This window comes from Hirundo rustica, chromosome 8, assembly GCF_015227805.2.
Source record: "Hirundo rustica isolate bHirRus1 chromosome 8, bHirRus1.pri.v3, whole genome shotgun sequence".
Lineage (NCBI taxonomy): Eukaryota > Metazoa > Chordata > Aves > Passeriformes > Hirundinidae > Hirundo > Hirundo rustica.
This window is the reverse complement of record NC_053457.1, coordinates 2,685,916-2,713,869: the sequence shown is the minus strand read 5'-3', so window position 1 is coordinate 2,713,869 and position 27,954 is coordinate 2,685,916. Positions and strand designations below refer to the sequence as shown.

Here is a 27,954-nt window from a genome sequence, read left to right as displayed (position 1 = left end):
GAATTTCAGTTTGGCTGAGCTCAGCTATGGAACTCAGTTAGGGTCGGTTCGGCTGAGCTCATCTCAGCTCCACTGGACTCGATTGGTTCACCTGTGCTCGGTTCAGTACATCTGGATTCACCTCAGTTTGGCTTATCTAGGAACTTGGTGTCACTCTCCAGAGCTCAGTACTGTTTGGTCAGTTCAGCTGAGGTCGGCAAGAAGGCACTGCACGGGAAAGCGGGGCCGCATCACTTTAAAACACACATCTCAGTGTTTTCCTGCTGCTGAGTCCCACAAGCCCTCGCACGGACACGAATGGGAGCGCGGGGTCGGGCAGGAGCTCACAGGCAGTGACTGCACTCACGCTAATGCTCATGAGAGCAGGAGGCCGGGTTCAGCTGAGCTGGGTTTGGTATAGCAGAAGATGGTGCCGGTGGCTGCGTTCGGCCAAATTTGGTTTGGTTCGCTCAGCTCAATGTGGCTCACAGATTTCCTGATGTCAGCCCCTAGGAATTCTACATGACACAAACTATAGCCTCTAAAGGGCTTAGGGGTATTTAAAGAAATGTAATTTTTAGCTCAAGTCTTGGTACAGAGCCGATGGCTCCTTTAGGACAAGAACATTTATGTGTACAAGCAATTCCCTCATTTGCATCTCATTTTTATTTATGCCATCCCCAAAATTCAATACATAGTACAAGGAATGTGCCGTTCTGGTTTTTCCCTGCACAGTATTTGTACAAAGGACCTGGGCACAGCACGCAGCCGTGAGTCAACTGAATAAATCCTGGTTTACATTTCAAAGGTTCTCGTTCTGGCACTGCATCTTTGCACATCCGGGCTGGCACGTTCAGCTACCCTCACAGCCACATTCCAGAACAATTTATCAGATTTCACAGAGAATTCCCAATACAACTCACATATCAGCGATAAGCAGAAAATCCTGTGGGGTTTAGTTCTGTCTCTCACGTGTTCCAAGTGGAGGGAAGATGGGCTTTTGTTCGGCAGCAGTGATGGAACAGGGCTTTTTTTTTTTTTTTTTAAATTAAAAAAAGTAATAAAAATGAACCAGGTCTGATATAAATGTCTGTCAAAGCCATTAAAGCTTTTTAAACCCAAGAAGACCATCATGAGTCCCAAGTTCAGTCTTCTATTCATACTGGTTTTGGAATCACAAAATCAACAAGGTTCTTTAAGAAATAATAAATCATCATGACTCAACCTCTGGCTCCTCATCATTTGCACTTACAGCCCGTGGTAGGAAGCTCTGCAGCCTTTTTTTCCCATCCTCTAATGGAGAGAGGGTGGATATTAATGACACACACATGTGCACAAACAGTCTTTCTGGTTCTTTAAAAAGTTTTAAATGCCTGTAATAAAGATGATAGAAGTAATATTGTGTCTCAGACTGCTCAAGAAAAGGGAAATCCGAGCTTTAATGTCCTACTGAGAGATGTTGAATAAAAACTTTCCCCTGAGTTTGCACACAGTAATAAATATTGATTTTTTTGACCAAACAAGTCAGCTCTGTATGAGAAGGGCTCAGGAGGCTTTCATGGCTCACAGTGATGATGGCAGAGCACAGAACGTTAAAGATGAAGTGTTCCTTCCCTGAATTAATGCCCTGATGTAGCCAAATTTTTTGCAAAGAGACACAATCATTTCTTTTCCCTGTTTCCGAGTTTCCAAGTCATCCTGTAATTCATAACCTGCACTGCTGCAGACCAATCTGATGCGGGTGAGTAACACATATGGCTCCTGCGCTCCAAGCCACGTGTCCCCGATGGAAACGGAAGTCAGGAATACAAAAACAGCTGTGGAAGAAAGATGAGGGAAAAATCAGAACAGATATTCTTCTCTTTCCACACAGTAATCCCAAGTTGAGCTGCTTGCCTCCAGGACTATGTTTTAAAAAGGTTCCCTAACTCTTTTCCTAGATGGAAAAACTGGGGTGGCTTTGCCCATGCAAAGCCAATGATCCTACTCACAAGATGAAAAACAAACCAGTTTCCTGTTAAATATAACAGTTTGAAATCTGACCTGTCAGGTGCTATCACTGACCAGCAAGAGGAATCAGCATCCAGGCCCACAGGGACCTGTTTTTCACAGATTATTTTCCCTCTTGGAATTGTATTTTTTTTTTTATACCTTTAGTTCCATTTTAGTCCTTGAAAGGGAAGTCTGTTAGAGGGAGCATATGTGTTGTCGCCTGTGAGGTCAGAAAACCTCACAGAGTTTTTCCATGCTCTCCGCTGCCCACCCCTGCCCCCACCCCACCAAAGACGCAGCTTCTGCTTTGGGAAGCCATGAGCCCTGGTGGACATGGGAAAATGAGTTGACTGGATTGCAGAAGCCGTGCAATTTCCTAGTTCCTCCCACCACTGCCTCGTCGCATGAGCGATAAGAACGAGAAAGTCACCTGTCCTGTCTGCATCGATAAGCGCAGGGATTTCACAAGCTCGTGGAAGGTGCTGGCCAGGCCCTGCTCCTCCAGGAGCTGCAGCATGATGGAGCTGAGCACTCCGAGCTCCCTGGAGAGCCCAGCTGAGGTGCTGCCGACCTGGCAGAGCCGGGTGAAAAGCCTTGAGAGATTGCTCCTCAGTGTCTCGTCCCTGAGCAGTTCAGCAGCCACCTCAGTGCTGGGGACACGTCCTGCTCCCTGAGGAGGCTCTGCCCAGCCAGGGACCTCACCAGCCCCGCACTGACCACGGGAGTGGATGCACAAATGTCAGCCACTGCCTCGCCCCCAGGTTCACCAGCTCTGAGGGTCTCCCCTCCCTGGGGGGAGGGTGGTGCCAGGAAAACAGGGTCCCAGTGGGCAAGTATGGAATTCAGATGCTCTCTGCATTTCTCCAGCTGAGACACTTCCACATCTGCAGCAGCGTCATCTTCTTCCACCTCATTCTTTTTCTGAATGTGACGATACACATGAGATGAGGCTTGAGGTTTGTTCTTGTCTTTAATATTTTCTGTAAGAGGAAAACCACCACCAAAACCAACATCAGACACTCCAAAGGATTTTCCTGGTACAAAACCGTGCGAGTAAGGTGCTCTCCCGTGTCGATTCGGTTGTTACAGTGGTAAGCACCAGCCTTGTTTAGCAGCCTCATGGAGCCTGCCGCTGTTCCCAGGGGCTCCGGGAGCTCCCAGGGACTCCAGGCTGGAACCCTAATCCAAACTGGACCACTCAGCCTGGAGCTGAGAGAAGCTCCTGAAGCCTGGAGCAACACAACCCCCACACAGAGTAAGTTACAGCCATCACTGCAAAAATTCCTTTCAGGTCTCTCTGAGGAGTTTTAAAGAGTGAGAAAAACTTTAGAAAAGCTAAAGCTTTTACAGTATCCCCTAAATACGTGACACTTTCTTAACCAATACAGGACACTTAAACAAACATAGAGAAGCTTTAATGGGCATTAAAAGCAGTTGCTGCTGCAGGAAACCAGTGTTTTTTTAAGACCTCCCACTTCCAAGCTCCTTGCACTTTTTGTTCACAGAGAGAACAAAAGAAATCACACAACTTCTACTATATTTTTCCTTTCTTCCAAACTGATGACAACAAAAAAAATCAGCTATTTAACTGTCACTTGCTTTATTTACTTACATATCACTTTCAGATCCCTATCCACACTCAGAATGATTCAAACCTTTGACCAAAAAGCCTCCAGGCACTGCTTTTCCTTTTAAGATTTCATTAAAGAATACCATTTTTCAAAGCCTCACATGAGATTTGCAACTAAGTTTCATTTTACAGCTCTTTCCCTTTTTAAACCCTGTTTCCTCAAAGCTTCCAAATTGTGTAAAGGTTAGACTTCACCACAAGGAAGACTTGAAAAACGCCTTTCCCTTTCCTTTCCTCCTCCCTCGAGCTACATCAGTCTGACAGAATGTATTAATACTGTTTCCAGAGAAGTTTGCCTCACTTGTACTCTTGGTCTCTAAGAGCTGGAACAAAATGTGCCTTCCTTGAGGTAGTTTAGCACTTACTGAGCAGTTCTTTGTTTTGGTACTTCTGAGCCAGGGCCTGCAGGTCCTCCTGCAGCTGCAGGTCTCTGCAGATGAGGCTCCACTTGTGCAGCAGCAGCAGCAGCTCCCTGCTGGAGAGGACGCTGTCGTTGACCGTGAAACGCCTCATCTCCCTAAAAGCCTCAGCAACAACAGCACGGTATTCCAGCACAGAGCTGAGGGGGCTGAAGAACTCAGCCAGCTTGGCCAGATCTACATTAGTCCTGTCAAAAGAAAGCACAAGTGCCATGTCTTTTCCTGCACACTAATTAATAAGCACAGGTTTTAATCCTTACTGGCGGAATGGCCAGGAATTAAGGACTTAGGACTTGACAGCAGCTGCACATCGCATTTTACTTTTTTCCCCATGTATTCAAACACCTAAACCCTCCTGTCAAAGAGATCTCATCTAAATTCACTACTCAACACACAAACTGAGGGTGAAAAAAGCCATTCATCTACCAGAGATGAAGAAATCCTCCCAGCCTTAATAAAGTTCTAAGCAGACAGAGGATAAAATGCAAACCGACTAAAAGAAGAAACAAAACAAAGGACTTACCGAATACATTTGATTAACGTGACCAAAACATACAGAAATTCATTGACAAGCTGAAGAGGAAGAAGTTTCCTCTTCTCCTGGGAACAACTCTTGTTTTCTCTCTTGTCCCCTAAATTTGTTAGCCACAGAGTATGGAGTAAGAAAATAATTTTATTTATCACCTTGTTTTCCAGAAACCTGAAAAACAAAACAAAATAAACAAGCAAAACCAACCAAAGAGCAACAAAACAACACAGAAAGCCATACTTGGAAGGCAGATGCTCACCAGCACGTGGTCCATCACCTACAGGGGACCATATTCTGGTGCACTTTTGGTACACTTGCCTGAACCTGTCAGGGCACAGTGGGAGAGGCGAGGGGAGGAGGAATGTTCTACACAGCTCCAAGCCACTACTGTGCAGCATGTCGGTGCTGGGACAGGATGTGAACTGAGGGTGTTTGAAATTTAAAAGGTAAAGACACCAATACAAGGTGCCGTTTTGCTTTCTCAGTTTTCAAGGAAGTGTTTTCCAAATCATGAAGCCCCTCCACCACCATCCCTCCTACCACAACCTGAAAGCATCTCAATTCTGTTTTCAAAACCACAAGAGACACCTCAGAGTTCATCAAGTTCTGCCAGTACAACCCTTGGTGCCCCTGTCTCCCTGCCTGTCACCCTCGTTTTCATACTCAGTCACATAATTATTCTACTGTATGGACAGTAAAATTGTTCCCATTTCTCCTCTCCTTCTCTGGTTACCTTTTCTCTAAGCTGTGCAGGACCCATGTGAGGAGGCTGTGATCCTGTATCAGCTCATAGGCAGCTCTGGTGACACGGGCAGCACTTTGTAATATCTCCAGAATACGGCTCTGAAACAGAAAATAGAACTTGTCCTTTTACTAAGATCTAAGATCTAATTATCTAACTGAGAATTAGCAATTTGACTGGTATCTGATCAACTTTGAGGTAACATAAAGACCAGCTGCTCTCAGCAACTCCAGGGAAGGAAAGACCTTCTCTGTTCAAAGCTTCCTGCCACAGGTGCTACTCTTACAAGAAGTCCTCAGCCAGCAAGACAATTTTAACTTTTTGTCCAAGGTTTTGATACCTGAAATGCTCAGGGTGGATGCTCCCAAACCTGAGAGCTCCCAGCAAATGAGTTTCCCTCCCGCTGAAGCACTGTTCAGATAACAAATATTCTGGCTGGGGAATGGAGACCCCCAAAAAGAAAAGGCCCTGACTGTAGGCACAAAACCACGGTACCCACGTGAGGTTCCACCATAGCAGGAACCTGTTTCAGTTTCAGGGGATAAGGATGTGACTGGTTTGGACATAGGCAATTATTTCCCCCTCCACACATACACAAAATCAACAAGGACCAGATTTTCAAGAGGGCAAAGGCAGAGACAGCTGCTCCTTTCTGCTTTGTACTTGAGATCTCAAAGCCATGCAAACTTCTGTGCTTTGGGGTTTTTGTGCTTTCTTTTTAAATTCTTACCTGGGAGCCCTCATCACAAAAATGACTGTTGAAAAAGGAAAGAATGACCTGGAAAATCCTCTGGCAGCCATAAAGCTCACAGCAATGTTTGTCATGCAGCCCTTTCCCAAGAAATCTGAGGATGCACTCATGCTCTGCTTTGTACTGGAAGCCACAAAGAAAAATACCACCACCAGACATTTAGACATTTCCAAATAACACCTGCTCCTAAGAGGACAAAACTCTGGTTCCCTGGGAGTGCCAGCTCAGGGCTTACCAGAGCTTGTTTTGGACTTCCCCGTTTCCATTCCTATCAAATTTAATCACTAACATCCATCAGGAACAGTCAGTCTGCAGCCCAAACATGCAGTGGAAATGGAATTGTAGAAGCTGCTGATCCTAAAACACTTCAGTTGAACTCAGCATTGCTAATCAAAACTCAGAGATTAATGTAAGCCAGCTGGGGCAGAATATTCTGCATATTGTGCTCACAGAACACACACAGCATGACTCATTGGGTGCTAGTATTAGGAAAACAGCAAAAACCCCACGGAAACAGCATTTTTAATTTCAGTATGAAACAAAAGAAAGATACCTCCAATTAACTACCTATGGGAGAATGAGATTTCAATGTATTCTTATGGCTTTTTTTCTATAAATTTCTGAAGAATTACTGGATACCTAAAATGGGACTCCTGCCTCAAAATCAAAACTGTAGAAAAGCTGGAAAAAACCTGGTACTTTCCTCAGGTCCAAATACTCATGTGACAGAAGGAATCTATTTACCTTTATGTACACGTGCTCCTCTGTGAACAGAAAAAACTGGCATCGTGGAGGAAGACAATGTTCCCAACCCACAACCACAGACAATAATCCCATAATAAATGGAAGCTGTACTGTGCAGTGTTCCAAGCTGGGAGAACAGCCCAGGAACTGCAGGAGGCCTTTGCTCTGAGGCTCATTACACTGCTGCCCATCCCTCCCCTTCTCTCCCCCAGAATGAAAAGTTCAGTCAGGAGTGCAGGAGCACAAAGCAGGCGAGGAGATCAACGTTCCCCGAGGCTCTGGTTTCCACCCCAGCAGCGACACACGCGGGAAGTTCCAGTACCTGGCTTCAGGATCTGCTCTGCCACACAAGCAATGCAAAGGGCCAGGGAGAAGGTGAACCTGAGGTTTGGCTGCCTGATTCCGTTCTGCACAGCATCCAAGAGATACAGCAACTGCAAGAGCCCAGGGAGAGAAGCCTGAACCATCGCCCACACAAACACAACAGGAGCACGAACACATAAATCAGCTTCTGTGATGTTTCATAGGCCATACAGGTCAAATATCAATTCCATCAGGATTTCCATTCCCACAAGCAAAATTCCCAAGAATTTCTAAAACGCGTTTCTCACTTTCTCTGTCCATTGATTGTAACACGAGAAAACGCCAAACAGCAGAGGAGAAACAATGGGAGAGAGGATGAAAAGCTTCTTTTAGCCTTCTCAGCACATGCAGACAGGTGGATGAGCAAGGCAACATCTCTCCCACACATGTCCATGACCAAACTGGCAATGGAGCCGAGCCTTACCTGGCTCTTCTCTCGAAAGCGAGCCCCTTCCAGACAGGAGAGAAGGAAGCCAGGACAAAACACGCAGCCGCTCTCATGTTGGAGTCGTAGCTGCTCAGGCAGCCACTGTGAGACCCAGGGCAAGGAAAGGGCCTCTCGTGATCCCAAGGGCAGTTTAGGCTGGATATTGGCAAGTCTGGTAGTGGAAAGGCTGTCGAGCCCTGGCATAGCTACCCAGGGCAGTGGTGGAGGTCCCATCCCCAAAGGGATCGAAAGCTGAGCAGACGTGGCCCTTGGGGACACAGGACAGTGGTGGCACCGGGGGAACGGTTGGGCACCGTGATCTCCAGGGGCTCCTCTGACCTGAAGGCTGCCTGGCAAGCCCAGGATGCCAGGAGCCAGCAGCCACCTTTCTTGGATTTCCTGGAATTTTAAGCCTGTTTTGTTTCACAGATGCTTTGATGTTTTCCACAATTTCTGATCCTAAGTCAAGGTTTGGACAGCTGAGTTTTATGAGAACTGCTTGATATTTTGATTAGCCTTAACTTGGGAGTTTCCCTGGGCACCAAAACCAGGGGGTGATGCCAATGTGGCCTATAAGGGCTATAGGATCCCAACTATCCATTGCCCAGTTCCCTCAGGACTAGTTTGTTGAACCTTTTCAGGGTTAACTTAACAAACTTAAGGGTTCAGTAATTTCATGATAAAAACAACCAGAAACCCGTGAAAAAGAAACTGAACTAAAGCCTGAAGGATAAAATTGTTCCCTACTGACGACTCGTTCAAACAAGTCATTCAAAATGAGGCAGGATCAATTCGATACTCACCGACCCATCCGGCCAAGGTCACAGTTCTCTGCCGACCGAGGACACAGCGACCAGCAGGGACCTTTCTCTCGCTCTCCAGCACAGGCTTCCTCCCACCACACGCAGGGACTGACTTAGTCCCGGGCTGGCAACAGGAGAGGCACGAGGAATATTCTGAAGTCATTCCCATCTCAGCGCCGTCCAGACCCGGGAGAAAGTGCTTCCCGCACCCCTCCTGCAGTTGTCTTGCCTGTCTCTTCCAGCTTCGGAAGGTTTCTGGGGGAGCCGGGATTATCGGTGCGCTTCAGAAGCGGCAGGGGCCCAAAGCGTTCCCTCGGGAGCGTGGAGCTTTCAGCTCTTTATCCCAAACAGTCTCCCCAGCACTCTGCAATCTAGAAAGAAAAAAGTGAAAAGAAGGCATACAAATTCATTCTGACATTAGGGAGGGTTGCTTATCCCAACACACTTGCAGGCAAAAAACCGTTTCTGCCACTCTAACAAATCGACTGGATCCACTGTCTCAACTCTATGATAGCTATTTAATCATTATTTCAAGAATCCTAGGGGACACCAGGCATGGAACTCTCAGCAACTGCTCAGCTTGGCTACTTCAAAGGCTTCCCCACCTAGAAAACCGAGCGCTCCCAGCCTGTAACAGCACATCCGCTACAAAGCCGATCAAACCTTCCACACACAGACGACACGAGGCTGCTGCGAGTCCTCTATGGGCGGCAGCAACAGCTCCCGGGGACGTGAACAGCATCCCCCCGCTCACAGCTCGCTCAGGGTGGGAGCGCGGGGGTGAGTGGGGAGGGCGGGGAGCGGCGGGGAGCGGAGGGGAGGAGAGGGGAGAGGACGGCACAGGGACGGGACGGGCCGAGCGCAGGGACAACTCCCGGGGCGTCCCCGCCGCTGCCTGTCGGCGCAGGCCCGGCTCCCGCCCGCCCCCCGCCCGCCCGCGGCGCCGCTGAGCCCCCAAGCCTGTCCCCCCGCACCTCGAAACGCCGCGGGAATTCGCGCTCGGGCGGCGCCGTGATCGGGGTCTCGTGCAGGCAGCGGGTAGGACACACCCAGGGTCCTTACCCTTTTCCCACCTTTTTTGCCGCCATCTTTGGAAGGTCGAGTAGCAGCACTGCCCCGAGCTCACAGCCCGGCGCTCCCACGCGCGGCGGGGACGGGCACGGGGGGGCTGCAGTACCGCTCTCTGTCCACACGGTGGCAGCACTGCCCCGAAGCTCAGCCCGGCCTCGGGCACGGGCAGAGAACGGAGGCAAAAAAGAACGGGCCCAAAAATCCCCGCCCAAAAATCCTCTCAAAGAAATGCCCCAAAAGACCCCCAAGCGCAACTGCCACAACCCTGCCACTCGCCACGTTCAAACCAAAAAAGCCTTCATGCTAGGCTATCTTTTAAAATATTCGTATTTTTTATGTTTATATTTACCACTACCATTTCTGTTTTATATTCATATCTGTGTATATTATACATAATACACATAACATACCTTTATATAGATTGCATTTATTTATATTACTGATATTGGGTTTTGTATTTTACATTTCTCTCATTATTTATACTTTCTTATTTTTCTATTGATTGTTTTAAATTTTGTGTTTGTTTATATTTTAAACTATATGAATTCATTAACCTAACACATCAGAACAACAATTAATTAGAATTAAATTAGCCTGATTTTCTAAAGGGTAAAGATTTCATTCTCATTAAAATAATATAGGCAGATTTTCTCTTTCTGTGTTTTTTTTTTAAGGGGGGTTGTTTGTGGGGGGTTTTGTTTTCTTTTTGTTTTTTTTCATTTGCTTTGTTTTGGATTTCTTTCTCACTAAACAATGAGGTTTGGAGAGTTACAGAATGAAAAAAATCTCCTTTCTTTTATTGCAACCTCTGAAATACACCCCGACATCAAGTGACTGCTGCTAACCCTGTTCATGGGTAGAATGAGACCTGTTAGGGGATAAAAAGGAAAAAAACGGCACCGTGGCGCTTACAGCTTTCTCCCTTCGGGTTCCTCAATGGAGCAGAAAGTACAGAGGCTTTGCTCTCACTCCCCATTATATCCAGGCCTTCGGGGGGTGGCCACGGCTGTCATTTTCCAACTTCTTTGTTGCCAGCAGACAATCTGCCACATACTCGGGGTAAGAAAGGGTTAAAAAAAAAAAAAAGGAACAAAGAAAACATGAAAAAAATAAAACAAACTAAAAAGATATAAAATATATAAAATACACAAACAAACAAAAATAAAAATATTTTACTTTTTAATTACTTTTAATTTTTATAGAAAAAATAAAATTTTAAAAATTTTATAGAAAAAATAAAGTGAATAAAATTAAAATACAAAATTAGAAGCAATAAAATACAAAACCTTTTTAAAAATACAGAAAAACCCCATGAAAAAATAAAACAATTAAAAGAAAGAGAATGGAAAAAAGTTACAAATGTCAAAAAGTGAAAAATAAAATAAATAATAATATAAAAATAAATGCAGCTCTCCTCTCCTGCCACTGCCTAACACAGCTCCGGGAGGATCCTGCACGACGCAGGGATGGGGAAAACAAACCCAGTGCCTCCCAGGCAAGAAGGTTTTGAGACAATTCCCAGGTTTGCTTGGAAACAAATTCTATTTTAGAGGGAAACTCACTTCGCATGAACATCCAAATGTGCCAAGGCAGGAAAGATCCACCCCATTGTGTCCAGGGAACAGCAATTAGGCCAGGAGTGAGGTTGTAATGGGATTGACGGCATTAAAAATGCAGTGAATTTGACTTTACAGAGAGATTCATGACGGCAATTAAACACGCAGCAAGTTTTCCTGGGAATTTACAGCATCCTGCAGGTACGGTGATCCACAATGCCCAGTAACCGACACTCTTTTGGCAAATTTCCTTGCAAATGTGCCCTAAGATGTACAAAAATTCCAACTGGGATGGAAAATCGGCATTTGCAATAAATACCCCCTCACTAAAATAAGAGAGAGGAAAACCATGAAATAAAAGGAAGGAATAACACCCAAATCCCAGCTTGCCTGGAAAACAAGCTCGGGAATTTCTAACATTGAAAACTTTTGGAACAGTCAGGAGGCTGCTGGAAGTTCATGGAAGGATGATTTAAAATCTGCCTCCTCTGCTCTGATTTTAAAGGGAAGTGAGAACTAAACATGGCACGTTACACTTCTCCAAGAATTATCTGTGTTTTGTGGGAGTAGCAATCCAAAGAAACTCCAGTCTTACCTGGATTTGACATCTCAAACTCTCGGCAGAGCGGGGAAGTTTCAATGGAACGAGCGAGCCACAATTGCTGGAATAACAAAATTCAGTGGGACAGAAGGCAGGAACTTTATTTACAAATCCATGCAGCAGGAGGAGGAGGAGGACACCAGGAACGCGCTCCAGCTGAAGGCAAGGATTTATTGGAAAAGGCAGGAAATCAAACAGACGCTCCCTGGTTATGCTCAAGCAATTATTCAGGAGTCAGAGAGAAAAGTGGGAACCCTGGGCTGGGATAAGGCCTTCGGGCGGCTTCTTTGCTTCCTAGCGGCTCTCTCCTTTTTTGCCAGCTCCCTGGAAGAGGAAAAACAACAGCAATAAAGTTTCAAACCTGGGCAGGACGCCCTGGCTTCGGGCAGACGGAAGCGCAGCTCCCCGGGAGCGAGCCCAGGCCGTGCGCCGGGGAGCTCCAGGAATCTGGGATCGCCTGCGTGATGGAAGGGCTGGAAAAGCACACCCAGCTGCCGGCTTTAGTGCTGGGACACAGCCAGGCCCGGGCTCAGGCTTAGAGCTGGGACTGCACAACGCCCCAAAGCCAGCTTACACATCCGGCATTACACCCAGCACCCAGCTCCAGGAGAAACTCGGCTGGGAGAAGCCCCCGGGATGCTCCCTCAGAATACTGACCTCACCCTGCAGCTCCTCCAAAATAGGGGAAGCTACGGAAATCATCCAGGAATCCACGGATTTCCGCTTCCTCAGAACCAAAGCGGCAGCAAAATGTGTCCAAACCGGACTGCAAAGCAGCAGCTCCGAGGATTTATTCCAGAGGGGACGCAAGGATCCCTCAGCCAGCCGGCATTTCCCTTGGGCTCTTCACACGGCCATGGTGGTGCCATGTTGGTGTTAGTGCTTTTAGCCTTCTGACATTACAGGGTATTTGTACCATAATTTCATTATTGAAACAGCTTACTTTAAAATAAGACTTCTTACAATACAGCTGGCCAAAAGAGAAGTCCCAAATTCAAGATATAAGTCTCACAGCTATTAAAAAAAGTTGTCTTTGGTGCATATAACTTGTCAGCCTCTCATGTTTTCAGTCTTTACCATTTATTTTTACCAAGTCAATGATTGAAAACTTGTAGAAAGCTTAAAAAAAAAAAAAAAATCCAGGACAAAGCGACACATTGTCCCCAAGTACCCTCAGTGTGGAGCTGTGTCACCCCCAAGTGTTTGCCCCCTCAGCCCGGCCTGGAGGCTCCAGCTGCTCCCAGGGCAGGGTTAGCAGGGGAATCGCTCGTTTGAAGCTGTTCGTGTCAGTGGCCTGCACTGGAGGGCCAATAAATGTGAAATAAGAGATTCTCGACTTGAACAGTGACCAACTTCCTTGGGGGAACCCCCTCCACTGGGATGGAGCGCTCTGCCACTGATTAAATCCATCTGCATCGGAAAGAATGTTTGGAAAAACGTCACAGTGCTGCAGGGTAACTTGACAGCTCCAGGCATCTGGTGTCAGTCTACAGCTACCATCTACAGTCCAAGCACACCCTACATTACAAATTTCAAGGCCGCAGACCTTGTCCTATTACCCCTACAGCCAGCTATGCAGCAAGGCAGAGCAGCTCGCGGCCAAATACCCACCAACATCTGTTACACAGGAAATGGCCAATGAGGGGATGCAACAGGGAGAGAAAAAGCTCTCAGCAAGAAGAACGGCCCTGAGGACGGAGAGAACTCGGAATGCAATGACCAAGGGGAGACCCAAGGTGAGCTGGCCAGGCTCACAGAACCCTGCAGGAAGAAGATGCTAACAAGATGACTCAGTCCAAGAACCACAGTGATGGATGCCCAAGAGTCCTAGGGCCAGAATTCTCTACCTATCTTTGCATTCTTACAAGTCCTGACCCACCAGAAGGGATTGTGGCAGTGCACAGCTGTCGATACAGCTCAGAACAAGACCTGAGAAGACTTTGGACTGGATGAGTCTAGAGAAGGATGCGATTCAAATGCGAGTCTGAGCTCCCGAGTCAAAGGCTCAGGCACCTGGCCAAGGAATAGGGAGATGCTCAGAACAGTGCCTGGCATTTTCAACAGGCCCCTCAAAGGGCCACAGCAAAAGACCTGCCACACGGGACACACAGAAGACCCGACGGACAAGTGACACGACGCACACCGGGAACGCTCGGCCTTGCGAGAGCTTCCCTCGATGTGGCCTAAAGGGTCACATCTTGGACATCCCCATAACCAAAACTGACTCAAAAATCCCCCCCGGCATGTCCCAACCCAGCGCTCCATTTTCATCCCCTCCGTGGCCTGAGCCCTCCACTTATCTCTGGGACATCCGGGGATCAGAATCCACGGTTGGGTGCGAAGGAAGGTCGCCTCACCCTCTGCGCATGTCCTGCTGTCACCGGGCTGGTGTCTCTCAGCTACCATAAGGAAAACCAAACATCAAAGCATCATCTTAGCAGATTTGTTGGCCAGTTGATGAGGAGGTCTCAGTGTAATACGAGCGGAGCACCTAAAACACACAAACAAGAGTGGGTGCTTAGAGTTGCTCCAGAAACACCACTACCCTAACCACGCAAATATGTGAATTTCGTAAAAGAAAATTAAAAAAACGAAACAAAACAAAACAACAAAAAAAGAGCAACTCTTATTACCTGTAGTCAAACTAGCAAATATAATAAAAATAACCCCATCTCCGACCCCATAAAAAACCTCAACTCTATGCCTAGGACCACCCCCCCCAACTTAAAAAGACCTATCTCTAACAAATAAAAAGCAAAAATCCATGTCTTTTGAACTACATGAATTAATTAACCTAACACATCAAAACCACAAAAATTTACATCCTTAGTCAAAACTAGTATGCCATATACAGTAATCCCATTAGTACATACAAAATCAAAACCTATTTCTATTACTAGTATAACAAAAAAAATCACAAATTTAAACTGTAATAAAACCTAATTAATAATAACATTCAAGAATCCTATCGTAACTAACCCAAAAGCCCAAGCATTCCAAACAAACTTCCTTCAAAACAAATACTTTAAGTGCCAAAACCCCTCAAACTTTCAAAATATCTACTACAAAAGTGCCCTCTGTCCACCACACCACCAATATCACAGAAAACAAATAAATTACTCTCTTCATACAATGCACGCATATCAAAAACCTAAACCACCCTAAAATCTTTAAATGAATTATAAGTTAACCCAATAAAAACTGATCTCATTAATTAAAAATCCCTAAACAAACACAAACTAAAAAACTCCACCATACAACCATCAGCAAACAAACCACACTACACTCTTTTTCACTAACAATTCTTTATCAAATAATAAAAATATGAACAACAATAAAAAACAACCATATAAAATACCATACAAATCACTAAAACTAGTAAAAAAGATAAACCAACTTAGTAAACTCAAAACTGCACAACTGACCCTAAACATGACTAGAAAAAAATTACCAAAACTCCATCTCTCCACTAACTCAAAAATAATAACCAATACTCTATAAAATTAACTACAAACCCCAAACTTATTGACAACATAAGAGAACCTACACTACTAAAAAATAAACATCACTAGCCCCCCAAAAAACTAAAAAAAAAAAAATCACCAAATCAATACCCATGTTCACAAAAATATAACTAATAAAACACCAAAACAACAGACAAATCAAACTACAAAAATAAAAATATCAGAAATAGAATCAGAAAGACCAAAAAATAAACCCATAATGCCTCAAACCATCAAAACAAAAATACCACCTCTAAATATACACAAAACCAAAAGATCAATTTAAACATAAACAATAGCTCCCAAATTATGCATAACTATAAAACATATACTGCAATCAAATAAGACAAATAAACCACTATAATAAACAATAATCCAATTATAAATATTAGAAAACCCTAACAAATTAACTACACCACACTACCTCAAACCCACTAAAAACAAACACTACGTATTCACCATAATAAAAGCCATCACTGAATAAATCAAAACCTCTCCTACACCTCAAGCTACAGCCCATTACAGCATGGTAAGCCTTAGAAAACATATCCTTTAAAAACATAATACACCACCAAAAAAAAATTCAACAGCAAAACTCAATTCAAAACCAACCTGATCAACATGGAAACTAAGAAACACAACATTAAATAAATAAACAAACCATATCCCTTATCGCACACCACCTACAAACAAAATAAAGCCACACAATACATTATTAAAAACCACTAAACAGAAAACAACTTTTAAAAATTCATCTAACGAAACACCCTAGCTTCCACCAGCCAGACTAACCCTACCCAATCCGAACACTCACAATAAACAAAAACAAAACCCCAATAATACATATCAGAAGTCTACTAAATAAAACTACTTAAATTAATTCTACCTCAAATACAAACAAAGCCATCCATAGTTATCTTCACTCAAAAGCCAAATTAAACATAATAAATAAGACCAAAAAATAAACCACTATATACCACCAAACAATGTAATATTGAATAAAAACCATATATAGATACCACTTCCAGTCTCTACATTTAACTGTATCGATAGATAAATCTACATATAATCAAAACATATTAATTTGAACACTAAGCTGACAAAATAAAATATAAAACGTCCTAAAATTATATCATAATACGACATCCCCTATCATCCTCCCCCCAATTCCCTTAAATATATTACCTAACATACACACGAAAAAAATGGGTTTTTTTTTACTTTTTAAACCTAACTTCTCATTTATTAGCCAAAACAAAATAATTTGCCGAAACTGTTTCTTCTTCTAGAACTACTGACCTCCACCCCTCCGGCGGGCCGGCGGGCCGGGGCAGGCCGGGCGAGCGGCAGCACTCGGCGGCCAGGGCCAGCCCCGTGCCGGCGCCCACCCGCCACGCAGCGCCCCCGGCCGGGACTCGCCGCCGGGCCGCCGCCGTTCCGCGGGGCGACAGGGCCGCGCAGGCCGCGCAGGCGGAGGCGCGGGGCGTGCAGGGGCAGCGCCGCGCCGCCGCCCCGAGCGCGTCTCCCGGCGGGAAAGCCGCTCCTCTGGCTGCGGGGGCAGCCCCGTGCCGGGAAACGCGCCCGGCCCGCAGCACCAGATCGAGGAAGGCCCGTGGCCGGACCAGACAGAGCTGCTGGCGTAGGCAGAGAGCTCCGTGCCGCGGCTCCCGCCGGCTGGCCCGGCGGAGCTCGGCTCGGCTGCGCACCGCTCCCACCGGGGCGGCTCCGGCAGCGCCTCCGGAGAGCCCAGCTGCGACGGCCCCGTTCCACCTCGGCGATTCCCCCACAAATGAGTGGCGGGAGCGCTCCCATACAAGGCACTCAGTGCCGGGACACAGGCGGAAACGCCTCCAAATGCAGCAGCCCAATTTAAACCCTTCAAAGGCTAGAAAAGGTGGGGGTTTCTTCGATTTCAGCCCTGAAACTGAGGGAACAGGAGGCATTCACCTCACCTTAAACCAATACAATAGCAAATAAATGCGTTCTCTTCAATTTAGTCCCCGACAGGAACAGAAAAGGAGTGTTTTTGCTCAAACTAAATCTCTCTAACAATGGGAAAAGAGAGAACTATACCTTTTTTACAGACAATACCAGAAGAGGAGTTTCTTCCCTCAAATTAAACTTTTTTTGTCCTCATAACCCCCATTTTTTTTTTTCCCCGGGGGCACCAGGGAAGGACTGGCAAGATGAATTTTGTGAAAAGTGCATATTATATGGCTCTACGCAAGATATTTACTATATGTATTATGTTGTACTGATTGGTAATGTTGTATTAATATTTTGATAGTATGGTAAATGTAGTTTCGTAGTTAAAATGTAGTTTTTATACACCAACCACGGGAGAACGTAAATCTTTCAGAGAAAAAGAATTTGTTACTTCCTTATCAGAAGAGACCAGCTTCTCCTGTCTTGCTCAGCCCTGAAGACGCCGTAGAGATTAAAAGAAAAAAAGTGACACTAACCAGAGACAATTCTTTGTTTGAGTGGAATTTATGCATCATGTATAAAATGTATGAATATTCAACAGGCTATTGCTTTTAAGAGATAAGCCTTTGTTAACGGGGGTCCTTATTCAGAGCTTTATGCTCAGGAAGGCACCCAGACATCTGTAACTTTGTTTTTATTGTCTCGTATTGTCCTAACCCTAATTGTTCAGGTTTTTTACTCTAATTCTATTTTTATAACTATTTTATTTACTATTAAGCTTTCAAAGTTTTAAAACAAGTGATTGGTGGTTTTCACAATTTTGAAAATAGGAAGGAGAAAAGTCTCCCCACTCCCACCCTCCCTCCACCACAAACCCACACTGGCTCACCTGCTGCTGCCCAGCACAAAGATTTATCCCTCAGCACCTCCTTTAAGCAATGCTCCACATCCAAGTGCTCCCTCAGACCCTGTGAGATGATCTCACCGCTGTTCCATGAGACACCCATTAAAGCCCACCATAAACACCTAGCATTTCTACACCAAAATGAGCTGAGGCTCCCCTCTAAAAGCAGCCGTGGCAGGAGCCACCCCCGCATCATCCAAACAACTTTCACCAGGCACTGTTCTGAGCAGGGCTCTGAGTCCTCATCCTGCTGCCGGCTCACACCTGCAGCTGCTGCCGAGTGTGTGTGTGGAGGCAGTGTGCCTCCGAGTGTGAGGGCAGGGGCACAGGGGACTTGCTGCTCATTCCCTGGACACATCCTTGGCTGCACCTGACACCCTGGGGCACCGGCCTTTCCTTGCTGGGGATAAGGACCCCTCTTCTACTGCAGGTGCCCAAGGCTGAAATTGGGATTCCACCTCCAAAACTCCATGTGCCTGAGTGTTGGTGGTTAGGTTCAGTTTTGTGGTTTTTTCCTTTCCCTACAGAATTCCCGCCCTCCCCCCCCCCCGGTAAGTTGCTAAGAGACTAAATACTGATGCTTAAAGGGTACTTGACCCACACAAAAGAAGTGTCAAGGCTGGGGGAAGATCACTTAAGTTTGGGGGAAGGGAAAGGCTCAGGGGCTCCAGGAGCTGCGGGTGCCTTCTTCCTACTCTCAGCACCGGAGAAGACGGTCGGGCGACTGCTGGCAGCGTACGGTCCACTGTTGACGGAGGGTCCGGTGGGAATTCTATCATCTGCTGGAGCGCCCAGGAATTCGGAGCCCCTCGCCTGCCCTGCTGGAGCTGGGTCAGCCCCGTCCAGCCGCCGCGGCCTCTTCAGCGCTGCTCACTTTGCCTGCCGGGACACCCCCTGCCTGCCGGGACAACCCGCCGTTCCCAGCCATCAGCCCCGGAGTTTCCACCGTTTCGGCTTGGTGTTCTCGGGGTCCCAAGAGATCAGACTGCCCGGGGCTTGTGAGACAAAGCCCCTCGGGGTTCTTGGTTCCGTTTATTATGATTGTTATTGCTGTAGTTGTTGTTGTTTGTTTGTCCTGTTATATTGACTAGTAAAGGACTGTTATTCCTTTCCCCATAGCTCTGACTGAAAAGCCTTTTTAATCTTCTAAATTATAATAACTTGGAGGGAAGGGATTGGAATTCCCCATTCCTAGAGAGGCCCGCCTTTCCCTAGCAGATACCTGTCTTTTTAAACCCAGACACTGAGGTTCATAACTCCTAAGCGAATTCTCCAGCCATCATTAGCCTTCATTTATATTTTTTTTCTTCAGAATCTTTACTAGCTTGTCTTTCTGTGGAAGTGTTTCAAGCATTCACTGAGAGCTCAGGAGCTGGGTTGGCTTGTTTATGATTTAGCGGACAATCCCAGGCTAAATCCAAATACCCAGAATTATTGGGAAATATAGAGACAGTTTATAAATACTCCCCTTCCCTCCACATCCCCAGAGCAGATTTACTCCATCCTTTCTTCCCAACAGCCCCTCCCCAGCACAAGTCCCACTTCTCAGATACAAAGCAAACAGAAATCTAGTACAGGTGTTGGCTTGGAAAGTAAAATTCTTCATACATCAGGCTGCATGTTTAGGGCTGAGGGTGGCTCCTGGGGCCTGCTGTACAATCAGCACTGCCAATACCTCAGGGAGCCTGCCGCCTGCAAGCTGGAAGGGGATTTTAAAAGGTACTGGAAGGAGCTGCTGCTTTACGGGCTCGGTGTGGAGCTCTCCAGATGGTTTGTGGGGGTGTGCAGCTTCTCTGAGTTGTTTTAGAGCGGTGAGAATGTGTTCATTTATTGCTCTATGAGGTGTGGTATGTGGGACCGTAGGTATGTATAATGTGGTAGATGGTGATAGGTGATGCTGTGGGGCAGCTGAGGGGCAGTTTTTCTGTGGGTGTCAGAGTTTGCCTCAGAATCTTAAGTTTTTTTCCTGTGTGGAGTTGGGAGGCAAACGTTGCTTAATTTTGGCTTGTTTCTGGCCTTTTTTGGGGCTGAATTAGGGGTTTTTTTGTGTGTGTATTGTGTGTCAGTTTTTCCTTTTGCTTGTGGTTTCCCCTGGCTCAGGTGGGGTGTGGGGATTTTTGCTCAACGCTGGAGAATTGTCTTGAGAAGCACTACTATAAATCAGAGTTATGCTGGGCCTTGGTGTTTCTGCAGGTGAGAGGGAGATGTGTACTCTTGGGGAAGGCACAGAGGCTTTCCTGCCTTTGTTCTTCCCCCTTTAATCTCTTGTGGTGTATGTGCCTGGCAAGGGTCTGTGTTTGGGATGGGAGTTGAGCACTCTTTCCAGGACATGTTGCTGGCCTTGCATACCTGGGCAGGGGGGATAGGGAGGCACAAGAGTGTTTTTTGTTATTTTGGACTCCTGCTGAGGGATGGAAGTTAAAAACTAAAACCCTTGCAGGGAAAGCTGTCTGAGCTTTGTAGCATGGTTACATGATGGATGCAGGATATGGCAAAGTAGCTGGACTGCGTATGGTGCTGAAGATTATAGTTCACCTTTAACTTGGAAAAAACATGGCAGGAAGAAACAACCTTTTGCGATTTGTGTTCTTGGCTGATTTGAAATTACTTCAATAATAAAATTTCTGTGGAAGTTGCCATCAAGTTGTTAAAAATCACTTATTGGAAGAAGACACAGTTTTTGAGTAATGTCAGTTTTTTCCGCTAGATTAAGCATTCCTTTTCAAATCATTCTGAAATCCTAAAATGCAGGCAGAGACGTGGTGCATCACGAGAAGGGAAGAAGGGTTAGAGGGGTTAGAGAAGCTGTGTGAGACCACACTTAGATGTCTAACTTAGAGTGACAAATGGAGTGGAAGCAGTGGAAGAGGCAGCATGGAAATGCTTATTCTTCCATGGCAAACTCTCCTGTGAGCGCTTCCAGAGCCTCGAAGGTCTCTGCTGTGAAGCTGCTGAACAAATGTAAATAGCTGAAATGAGCACAGCCCCAGAAAAATCACAGTCCCACTGATGGAAAAGCGAGATTATCCAAGCAGCAAGATCAACTGGAGAGTTTCCAAAAGAGCAGCTTTGTTCTGAACCTCATCTTAGGAGTTTTCCTCATACACTACAAGAGTCCTTCAATCCATTTTGACCTTTTGTATAGCAAAGGCACACGACAGTTAAATGTAATAATTTTTTAAACTCTGTTCTCTTTTAAAGTATCTAAACTTGATCTAACTACTTATCAGTGGAAAATTTTATGTAGTTTCAGTGTAATTACCTTCCCTGGTCAAACATAAACCCTTCCCAAGGTTGGAGTACCTCTGTTTTCCACCCCTAACTGCTCATTATCCTTGTCTATATTCAAAAACTCCTGTTAATCCAATTTTTCCAGCACAGATTTATCTGAGCCTGTAGCCCACCTCACCTCTCAAATTCCTTGAACTTTAGCAGGACCTTTACATTTCCCAGCTCTTGTTGTCCACCTGTAATCCCTGTCCAACCTGCCAGTACTCTCCCTGTACTGTTGACAAGGTAAATTATACAACATCAATGGAGGACAACTGATTAATTGCTACATGGAAAACAAAAAAAAAAAAAAAAAATTAAGAAGCTGATTTGGACCTGGCAGGACTGCATTCTTGGTGTCTGTAAATCAAGAATTTATACCTGTTTTATTTCAAATCTATCTTTTTCAAAGCGCAAGTTTTTATATCTAGAATAGATTTTTCATTCCATGTGAAAGCAATGTGCTGCATGCCACCTAGACACATTTTCACTGAAAAAAACCCCAAGCTGTTCAGCCTGGGCTCACGTACAGCTACTGCTGGCATGATAGCAACATTCAGCAGTAATGGAATTCAGAAAGTGACCAATTATGAAAATGCTTTCACTCCAAGAACTGATACTTCACTGAGGAAGTTATGCATACCTTAAAAAAAAAAAAAAAAAAAAAAAAAAAAAAAAAAAAAAAAAAAAAAAAAGTTATGTTTCTGCTTTTACTGAAGTAAGTTTTAAAAATACTCCTGGCCAATATTTACATAATCGATCCAACTATATTTTGAATCCTTGTGCTTAATAAGGAACAGTAATTCTTACAGTAATTATCACAAGTTCTTACAATGCAGCATCGTGTTTTTGGGAAGGATTAAATGTCTGCCCGACATTTAACCAGCTGTCCTAGGGTGACATTATGATGCTTGTATCCATCATCGTCTGTTATGTTTGTGCTGTATATTGAGTTCTGTGCCTTTAAGACTGGTTCTAAGAGCAAGGAGAAAACTGCCTGACTCCTACACATTCCTCTCCGGATAGACAGGGGGTTTGGTGGAGGCTTGGAGAGACTGCAGGACAGAGATTTTTTTTTTTTTTTTTGCTTTTAGTTAGTTTCAGCTAGCTAGGGCAGAGAAGTTCCCTGGACTGTTTTTTTCCTTTTTCTTAGAACTGTTTAAACCTACTCTAAACTAAAAAACCCAGGGCTTTTTACCCCAAGCACTGGGGGCTGCACCTGCGACCCACTCGGCATTTTCCAGCAGCGCTGGAGGGACTGGGACTGATAAAAGACTGAGAGAGAGACAAGCTACATCCACGGCAAGAACTTTCTCAATTTGCCATCTGTAGTGGTTTCACGTTTACTAAATTTTGGTCTTGGTACTTACTCTTTTTGTGAGAGAGAGACTAGGAGAAAAACAAAGCAGGCTCAACCTTAAAATTAACAAATAGTTTATTAACATACACTAAAAGAATAGAAAAACAGAAAGTTGGAAAAAACCTAAAATGGAATGAAACTTCAAAAAACACTTTTCCCTCCCCTTACAAACTGTTCACTTTCCTACAAAACAACATAAAGAGATAAAACTTGTAATTTTCAGTCAGTTTCACTATCTGATAATAGTCTTTCATCAATTCATTAGGGGAAGAGCATCTTTTAGAGCCATAGATCCCACTGACAACCTAGAACAGTTCTCTTGTGGGTTTTAAACTGTCACAAAAACAACCCCCCGGAGAAACTTGCCTTTGTGACCCTCCCAGGAGCAGTTTCCCAAGCTGCTTATGGGTCATGGGTCTTAGACTTTTGGATACTGGGGTGACACCTTTTAAAGAAGAATAACTCTAAAGCAAAGGATTCTTCACCTCAAGGTACAGAGATATCATCTCACTTCCTCACTGGCACAGGGGGCTTCTCATCTCTATCTCTGTTCAAGCATCTTATAGGATATTACTTAGTTCATCACAAACACCTTTGCTTAAATCTACACACAAATTAAAACAATCATCTCCCCAAATGCATATCTTTCCCATGATTTAAAGGAATGACCTAAATATAGAGTTCATTTCCATGGCTCAAGTAAGAATAGAAAAACCAACTCTTCAACCCTCTGTCCCAAGAGTCTTTTCACTCTCACTTTACTGACTTTATCCTGTTGTTCTTTATGTTCACTCTGTCCTCTCTTACTCTCTCAGAGAAGGGCTAAGCTCTGGAAGCTTCATGTTGCTAGGAAAGAGTTAAATCTGCTCCGAGTCTTTGTCTCTCTCTCTTTGTACCTCGTGATGTTAGATGTTCAAGGCCGAGCTAATGAGAGAGGAAAAACTCAAGCAGAAACATCAGAGATTGGAGCACTCAGGCAGTCCAGAATCACAAAAAAAAACCAGGCAAGATCATAAATGCCCTCTCAGCCCACCCCTCGATGTAAATTGGGGTGGCCTCGGCCCAAATGGTGCCCGTAGCTCCCATCAGGGCCTAGCAGAGATCTCTCCCTGCTCCAGGGAAGTCTGAAGACAGTAGCTGTTACGAAACAGCAACCTCTCCTTCCCCCCTTCACCCGGGAGCCGATGGAATCCGGCCAGGCCACAGGCCAGCTACCCCCCCCGCCCCAAAAGGGGGGAACAGCAGGCCCAGCTCGATGTTACCTGTCTCCCTCTGGCCAAAGGAAAGAAGGAAAAGGCCCCACCTACAGGAAATTCATGGGTTTTATATGGCACTTCCCAAAGTCGCAGCTAACAATTTCAGTGGTCAGCATAGATGCCAATATTCCAACTAACTCTCTGATAGGTCTCTGTCTCTTCTAAAGCAATTCCCAGGTCCTGACCTGGAGAATTATTTTACATTCTTTTATAACTAAAAAAACAAACTGTACTAACCCATGACACCATCTCACTCCAGAACGAGAGGTTTTACTGTTTCATATTATTCATTCTTTGTACTTGTATGCACTTTGCATGTTAATTAAAATAGTTTTTTCCACTTTTCTCTGAAGAAGTTTTTACCAAACTGGTTAAAAAGAGGGGCCATTTGAGTGTGCTTCCCAAAGGAATCCCATTGAAAAGTTTTCTCCCAAATTTGTCCCTAAACCAGGACACCAGCATTCCCAAATCCATGAGACTCTTCCTGTAATGTGGTATTTTCCCACCTCCCCCTGAAGGCAGCAGCATTTTCAGAACAAGAACTGCTTCCCAGATATTGAAACCACTTAGCAACACGTAAAAAGACATTTTAGAAATGTTGCAAATTGGATCACTGATTGGAAAACTGGAAGAGAGATTTTGTAATAAAAGCTTCATTCGAATCCCAGCATCTTTTTTCAGTCTTCTGAAATTGTGTTAGTGCTGGGAAAATCTCATTTCCATCCAAAAGAGTGTCCAAACAAAAGGTTTTTGCAGGTAAGAATTTAGTGGTTTCAGGCAGATTTTGGGAGAAACCCTCCCACGGGGCTCCCCCTCCCCTCCCCCAGCCGGTTCGGGAAAAGATTTCCTCAGAGAGAAGTGGAAAAAACCTGTTTATTAAACAGGCAAAGCACTCCCAGCACAATACCTGATGACAAGAGCTTCGTGCCTCTTACGGAGAGATAACAAACTTAAAGAAAGTCTCCTCGAGGGTCGTCACTGTGCTCCGCCACTCCGCCTCCACTGGCGCTGGGAGAAAAGGAGATGTGCAGGGCTGGTCTTGGTGGGGTGGGTCCCCCGTGGAGGCCCCCGGTGCTTCCCCAGGTCCTTAGTCTGGAGAGATTGGAACAGTTCCGAGGAGAGGGCAAAAAAGAAAAAAAAAAGGGGAAAAAAAAGAGGAAAAAAAAAAAAAAAAGAGGAAAAAAGAAAAAAAAAAAGCAAAAAGCTTCAGCTATTCTACAGCGTCTAACTACGCTAGCACTAAACTAACTAACTGCTGGGGAAAAAACCAGAGCTTCTTTCGTCTCGCAGTGTTCCAACTCCCCCGCTTCAAGGTCACTCTGAGGAGCAGAGTTCTCCTGGGGAAAAACAAGCAGCTCTTCCCCCCGCTTTTGCACCCAATAGACGACTGGGGATACACAGTCACCCTAGGACAATTCGCTTTGCTGAAGTGACACATAATGAACAGAATGCTTGAAATTAAAACCTTTGGCCTCCTCTTCCACATCCTGCTTGTCTGTCTGTGCTTCATTTCCTAACCAGCCATGTCTTGTCCAAAGTCTCTCGCTGCGTTGCTCAGCTGCTCGAGCCAGTGAAATCTGTGTTCTCAGGTAAATTCACCCCCATGCTCTGTAAAATGTTCGAAGTGGGTCCTGCCAGGCCAGCCTGGGCACTGTAGGACTCCAGCAGGTTTGCCACCAGGTTCATGTCCGCATCCACGGGTGCCAGCTCAGCATCCTCAGCTCCAGAATCAGGGCCAGCACTCTCAGATGTGGCTGCTTCAACAGAACTTGCCTGCAGTGAGTACAAAGAGAAAGTTTTATCAAATTGCATGAGCAGATTTAAGGGGGGGAAAAAAAGGGGAAACCACAAGAGAAAAGAAACAACAATTCTGCAGCCAACAAAGTCCAGTATATTCCAGAGTCTTCACAGACAGGAATTCAGCCTCCAAATGCTCATGCCAGCTAAAAATCACCACTGTCCATTACCCAGATTAAGTTCCAGAAGGACAGAAAGTGTTGCTGAGTCCTGGTTCAGCTTCCTGTGGGAGCAAACTACTACAGAACTCCCAAGTCAAGCTGCAGCTGCTTGCCCTACTACTAAAAACATGGAAATGAAACTAAGTCTTGGAAAAAATGTACAAATTCAAAGCTTAGGAAAGCTTTAGTTTGGGGAAAAAAATGTGCAGGTACAGCACACTTTGCTTGCACGTGGGAAGGTTCTGATCACATTACTCAGAATGGCCACTTTCAGCACATCTCCTGTTTGGAAATTACTGCTACAAATCAGAGCTCAAGGCATACTCACCCCTCTCTTTTGGGTGGTGAAACTTTTCCCAACGTTGGTCTGTGCCAGTTCATGGTCCATCTCATTCATGTATGCCTTGAGACTGCCCACAAGCTCCCCAGGAGACACCTTCTGCTCCTGCCTTTGATTCCCTGCATCCAGGTTTTTATCATCCTCATCTGAGAACTCAAACTCCTCCTCTTCATCCAGATCATCAGAATCCAGCTCCTCCGAGTCTGCCCCTGGGTATTATTTTGTGTCAGTATGACAGCAAAGGAATCAGGGCTGGGATTTGTTTCAAATAAAGAAGCAATCTCACCTAAAATTCTGTCCAGTGCTTTCGTAAAAGAATCCACATCAAAGGTAACATGGGATTCATCAGGTGACCTGAAACACAAAAATATTTTTAAATAAATAAAGCTTATATGCTTGCATAAGCCTGACACAGGGACAAGCCATATTGATTTCTCTCAAGCCAGGATTGAAGCTGGGACATTTGAACTTAGAAGACCTCAGAAGTTTGAAGCCTGAATGGATTAGACCTGAAACAGTGAGTGGAAGAATTCTTGGCATAAAAGGGAAAAATTTTGAAGACCACAAAATCAGGCTGAATGACAGAGAGCAGCTCAGCTTGCAGCACTTGAACCTACACCAGTGTCAGAGTGGTACCAAGCTGATTTAAAAGCAAGTACATATTCACTGTTGTGGGTTTGCTTCAGGCCCCTGCTCAGCAAAACGCCTTCAAACTCTGATTTTCTGCATCACAGAATCAACCACAGGGCTGCAGCAGAATACAACATTCTACAACTTCAAACTAAGAGATACCATTCTAGTCACTGAGAATCCTTCGGCCACTAAGTGGAAGAAGAAAGGCTTACTCTAAACTGGGAGAGCCAATCCAGTATTTAGTCTTAATGAAGGCTGGACTGGCTCTCCCTTCACAGCTGTCAACATTCCCCCTCTTCCCCCACAAATAATCATCTGTAAGAGGAATAATTCCCTCCATCCAGCTCACCATCCTCTGGAGGAAGACAAGCTGCTTCTCTCTCAAATTCCTTCAAATCAATGGATGTTGTCTGCAGTAGTGTCAGGATTTCATCACCTGGGCTCACTTCAACAGAGCTAGAAGAAAAAAAAATCAACTTACTGAAATGGATTCAATGGGATCACATGCTCTGCATTCAGGTTTTCACTTGAATTCTTCATTTTTCCTTCTGTGCAAACACATCAAAAAGGGAAATGAATCTGGGGGAAGTACCAAAGGACACAGTCAGTCCCTACTATTCCCAGCTGATGGCTCAAAAGCCCATTTGTCATGGCTCTTTTTCTTTATATTTATTCTGCCTTGGTAAATATTAAGACTGCCAGATCTCAAACAGCACAGACCGGAAACTCAAAAAACTAGCAGTCGAGATATTAGGAGCTGGCAAAGCCTAAAATATTTTTGTAGTGATTTGTTTTTTGGATTTGATCTTTCAGAGAAATCTACAGCTTTGAGTAAAGGAGACAGATTACTCTGTGCTTATTATTCACTGGTACTGCTTTTAAATGAAACTTTTATGCACTTTCTACAGTCAACCAAGCAAATAATGCTTTTCAGTCACCTCTTAACCCACTTGGAAGAGCTCAGCATTTCACAAAACCGAGATAAAGAGTTACTCAAGCAAGAACTTCTCCTAGTGGCATATTCTAGAGGAATTAGTACTTGTATGTCCTGGCCACAGCACCCATGTTAAATGTACAATGGAGAAAAGGGTTCGGGTTTTTTGTACAAAGGATTTTAAAGGTAAGTTAAAGGATTTGTAGGCACAGTGTAGGACACTCATGAATTTCAAGCAGCTCTTACCTTTCTGGCAGGGGCAA

At 45.0% G+C, this 27,954-nt stretch overlaps 1 protein-coding gene across 18 annotated transcripts; it reads right to left on the bottom strand.

Moving 5' to 3' along the window:
• Positions 1 to 622: 622 nt before the first annotated feature.
• Positions 623 to 26,301, bottom strand: LOC120755641 (nucleolar pre-ribosomal-associated protein 1-like). Of its 18 annotated transcripts, none has more exons than XR_009208061.1 (13): positions 26,113 to 26,300; positions 24,734 to 25,599; positions 13,965 to 14,098; positions 11,013 to 11,931; positions 10,363 to 10,503; positions 8,380 to 8,750; positions 7,109 to 7,220; positions 6,022 to 6,165; positions 5,283 to 5,392; positions 4,544 to 4,720; positions 3,967 to 4,208; positions 2,402 to 2,951; positions 623 to 1,796 (listed from the first exon to the last, which is right to left on the bottom strand). XR_009208061.1 is itself a non-coding variant. In XM_040070917.2 (13 exons), the coding sequence occupies exons 7-12, from the start codon at positions 6,199 to 6,201 to the stop codon at positions 2,581 to 2,583; spliced, it is 1,077 nt and encodes a 358-aa protein (XP_039926851.1). In that variant the 5' UTR covers positions 6,202 to 7,220; positions 8,380 to 8,750; positions 10,363 to 10,503; positions 11,013 to 11,931; positions 13,965 to 14,098; positions 24,734 to 25,599; positions 26,113 to 26,296; the 3' UTR covers positions 623 to 1,796; positions 2,402 to 2,580. The 18 variants fall into 18 exon arrangements, 13 of the variants coding, with proteins under 13 accessions (XP_039926851.1, XP_058277442.1, XP_039926840.1 ...); XR_009208062.1 differs by lacking the exon at positions 6,022 to 6,165 and adding an exon at positions 4,809 to 4,873; XM_040070917.2 differs by adding an exon at positions 4,809 to 4,873 and having other exon boundaries at positions 4,544 to 4,652; positions 6,022 to 7,220; positions 26,113 to 26,296.
• Between the last annotated feature and the right edge of the window lie 1,653 nt (positions 26,302 to 27,954).